This window comes from Ornithodoros turicata, chromosome 1 (genome assembly GCF_037126465.1).
Source record: "Ornithodoros turicata isolate Travis chromosome 1, ASM3712646v1, whole genome shotgun sequence".
Taxonomy (NCBI): domain Eukaryota; kingdom Metazoa; phylum Arthropoda; class Arachnida; order Ixodida; family Argasidae; genus Ornithodoros; species Ornithodoros turicata.
Genome location: NC_088201.1, coordinates 179105287 through 179109280, shown reverse-complemented (window position 1 = coordinate 179109280; position 3994 = coordinate 179105287). Strand labels below are relative to the sequence as shown.

The following is a 3994-nucleotide window of genomic DNA, read 5'->3' as shown; positions in this document are numbered from 1 at the left end:
CGTTGGGCTTGCTGCAATGCCTTGATCCGCTTTTTGCTGATGGTGTTCAGATTGCCAATTCGTCTTACTTCTTTTTTGAGGAAGGCTTTCACAGGTGTGTCCTCAGCTGAGTTTTCCTAGGACAATATGCAGGTACCTTATTGCATAGACTCCACTGGATATTCCGGCAAGTCACAAAACGGAGCATGCGTACTACTTCAGGTACTGCGACCTTTTGCAGATTCTGGTGACATGCATTTATATTGGCTTAATAGTACAATTAAAAGAAAATCCCTCATGACTCAAAATAGGGAGAAGAGTGTGCTGGTACTTCATGCGAAGGGAGTTTGAATAGAGCACGGAGAATAAGTTGCCATATGAGCAATTGCACCTAACTTTAGATATTTTCTCAGTGTCAACATGCACGTGAAACAAAATACTTACTTCCTTTGGTATATAGAGTATACTTACCGAATAAAGAAGAGATTTGGCTTTGAATCGTAGCAGCCGCAACAGGTGACAAAGTATCAGGCATGCAAATCACAAGGACCTCATGGCATTGTGGTCGATAGAATCCATTTTTATTGGCTCAGACTGAGTACAATTCATTGTAACATGTATGAGGGTTAGTAAGAATCATCAGCATGCACAAATGCCGAATGAACTGGACAGTTCCCCATGACATCCAACTGTCTGCAAATACACGTATTTATCTAATTTTTTTCCTTTGAGGGCACTTCTTAATGCAAAAATATTTAACCTCGAACTGCACTATGCACAGTGCATTATTATTTGCCCCACCCAACAAAACAAATATCAATAGTTACCCGTATCAATAGTTACACACTATACAAGTGCATCATGAAAAACCGACCAGAGTGCTTCGTAATAAGAGTGCTACACAGAAACTGGAGGATACCTTTGTGGCACAAACAAGTGCTGCTCTTGATGTACCACATGTTTGTAACTCAAGTATCTTTTTATCACTCTCTTCGTGAAGTGGTCTGACCAGTTTCTCGTGATGTGACATGTATATGTCAGCCACAAATGTAACTGTGAGTCTGTTCAGCAGGCATGAACAGCTATGGACACAGTTGTATGAAATCTCTGTATGACGCCTTAGCGACTCTCCAGAAGTTCAGAACAGAACAGTATGAGGAAAGTAGTAGTAAACATGTAGACTGCGTCCTAATATTACTCTTTACTAGGGATGTGCCAGCCGAATCCGCGAATCCTCAAATCCACGAATCGTAGGCAGGGATTCGAGATTGGGGAATCCGAATCCCAAACGGCGAATCGAGTCTTTCAAATCCACTGACCACATTTGGTTGATTCTTTTATAAACTGGCGCCTCCGGTGTCCGCCGAAAGCCTCATTGACCGACGGGTGTTTTCTTGTTTGTTTGTTTACATTGCTCTGGCTGAAAGAGTTCAGGCTGGAACTGTTACATTACAAGTTTAAAAGTAATATGGTTTTGCTTTTGATTGTTGCTTTAGCTTTATGGAAATAATTCAGACACGAGAATTTATGAATTTTTCGTAGTCGATGAACAATACGTTAGATATACTATATGGGTATACTTTCACCCGAAACTGAACTTTTTTTTTTCATTCAACAAATGTGTCATATTCTGCTTCAAAGCACTCTCCAATAGAAGTCTTTTTTTTTCTTGGCTTTTCAAACTCTTTTTAAAAAAAGGATTTGAAAGATTCGAGATTCGTAAGATTCATGGATTCGCAGAAACTTCCTGGGATTCGGATTCGCAAGATTCTGGATTCGTCCCATCTCTACTCTTTACTATACTTCATTCCCAGCACTGTGTCCACCAGAAATTGCAGAACATAGCCATAGCGTGGAACTGAGATTTCAGACGTCCGTGTCACAAGTTGTAACTACAGATATTGCATCTGTTTCCTATCAGGTACTGCCAGTTCACGACATAATGTATAATATCATATTCAAGTGTTATGTTTATGAGTATTACCCTTACCACGAGCACGCCTCTGCTGGTGCTTGGGCTGGTAAGGGAGGCAAGCGGGGAAGTGCCCTGAAAAGGTCAGACAGATAGGAGCATAAATGAATAGTGCATCATAAAGATGTTCAATTTTGTAGAGTCCGCATACCCTAATTCATGGAGGAAAGAAGCCAAAGGAGAGAGTGGCTGCCATATAGCTGTTGGTTGAACAAAGTTCCTCTCTTGGCTAGCTGCTCATGTGCTTCGCTCCCTCTCCCCCCGGCCTTTGTTTGACCAACTCTAATGGCACCACACTACATCCTTTAATTTACATTGCCCGTGTGGAGTAACATCAATTCTGCCACTTTTTGTCCTCCGTTTCCACCACACCTTCTCCAACCAAGATAATGTGGTGCGCTCCCTCCTTAGGTTTCTTTATTCCTTGCTTTAATTATAGCAGTTAACCTCCCTTGCATGCAGCATTTAGATACTACAAAAAGTGCAATAAGACTTACTACAGACGACAGCCTGGATGACTGAACGGATGGCCCAGGTGTCCCTACTGAACTTGTGTCATCAGTGAAGCTCTAGAAGCAAAATACAAAAGATAGCATTATGCTGAAAAGACGTTATTGCTGCAACAAGATGCACAATTTATGACACCTAAACCAACAGTCAAAACCCACGTACCCACAAGTTAAATGACGGCCCTAAGAACTGCATGCATAAATACTTATTGCGTAGTCGGTGATATGTCTTACCAATGGGTCATTTTGTTCGTCACATATAAGAATATGTGTGCAGTCAAACCCAGTGCTGTCCTATAGATTAAGAGAAGGGATATTGTAATGGAAAACTTCCCAAGTTGAGATGCTAAACAGCACCATGACAATGTGCATGCGGAGGTAAGTGAATAACTCACTCCACTGATGTCTTCTTGTACGTCACCCACCGATATGTCCTATAGAGGGGAGGAAAAGGATATAGATACGAGTGTGTTCAACGAGCGAGTGTCAGGAAAAAATATTTAAAGAGAGCAATAAAAGAAAAACGAATGCTACTTTCCTGCTACTTGAGTAACAAACGGGTGATACTCCTGACATAGAACCTGTTTGTAATTCACGTAGCAGATTCAAATATTTTTTTCGTGACACGCTCTCGTTCAACAACCTGCGTAAAGGACAGCAATTTGGACTCCCTGTACTTCAAAATAAGACAGTTTCTACAGGCATAGACTCATCAAAAGTTTTATTGAAGCGACTCCACATAAAGATAGTCGCCCATGCCATAACGTACGTGGTTTCAGAACCACTGCAATACGTTTTCAGGAGATTTTTAGCACTTACCAAAGCAGGTGAAGGAGGCACAGAAGGCATATCCGCGACCTCGTGCACCTGTAATATGAGAACAACTGTGATACTCATATGTATACTGCCTGCGACACAGTTGTTCGAAATCTGGGTTCTACCACTGTGAAGCCTTTCTGCAGTTCCTGGTGAACACCATGGGGAATGAAGGAGTACACACTGGCAGTGGGACCTAGGTTAACTTTTTGCTACTACTTTCCCGACACAAGTTCGTCCAGGTCTCACGGGGAGCCGCTTGGGCATGACACTGAGATTGAGACAACCATGTCGCAGGCATATACTGTTCACATGATATATATGCTCACATGTCCTGCCTCTTGTGCACTGGGTTCTGGCATGCTCACTCCTGGCATGCTTGACTGTTCCTCAAGCAACTGTGATGAGATAATAAGAAGATGTGCTGTTTATTATAATACACATACTGTCATCAATGCTTGCCTCTTGTGCGCTGGGTTCGGGATCGCTCACTCCAGCAACTTCTGGCTCCTTCCCAAGCAACTGGAGGCAATGCAGCCACCGATAATTGACTACACCATTGCATTTTGTTTACGATGCCTACCTGCTGAACCTGCAGCGAAGGAATGGGGACAGCACCTTCACGTAGACGGACCCGTGTTAGCGAAGTTCTGTCGAAGTCTTCGTTTCTGAAGTGCTTCGAGCAGACCACGCTGTGTTTTGTTGGCACAAAGTCTGG

The 3994-nt window shown here is 42.7% G+C and overlaps 1 protein-coding gene across 2 annotated transcripts; it reads right to left on the bottom strand.

Moving 5' to 3' along the window:
- Window positions 1–538: 538 nt before the first annotated feature.
- LOC135373401 (uncharacterized) lies at window positions 539–3734 on the bottom strand. Of its 2 annotated transcripts, XM_064606613.1 has the most exons (7): window positions 3606–3734; window positions 3280–3327; window positions 2856–2894; window positions 2695–2754; window positions 2449–2520; window positions 1970–2026; window positions 539–672 (listed from the first exon to the last, which is right to left on the bottom strand). In XM_064606613.1, the coding sequence occupies exons 1-7, from the start codon at window positions 3651–3653 to the stop codon at window positions 619–621; spliced, it is 378 nt and encodes a 125-aa protein (XP_064462683.1). In that variant the 5' UTR covers window positions 3654–3734; the 3' UTR covers window positions 539–618. The 2 variants fall into 2 exon arrangements, with proteins under 2 accessions (XP_064462683.1, XP_064462681.1); XM_064606611.1 differs by lacking the exon at window positions 539–672 and having other exon boundaries at window positions 1772–2026.
- Between the last annotated feature and the right edge of the window lie 260 nt (window positions 3735–3994).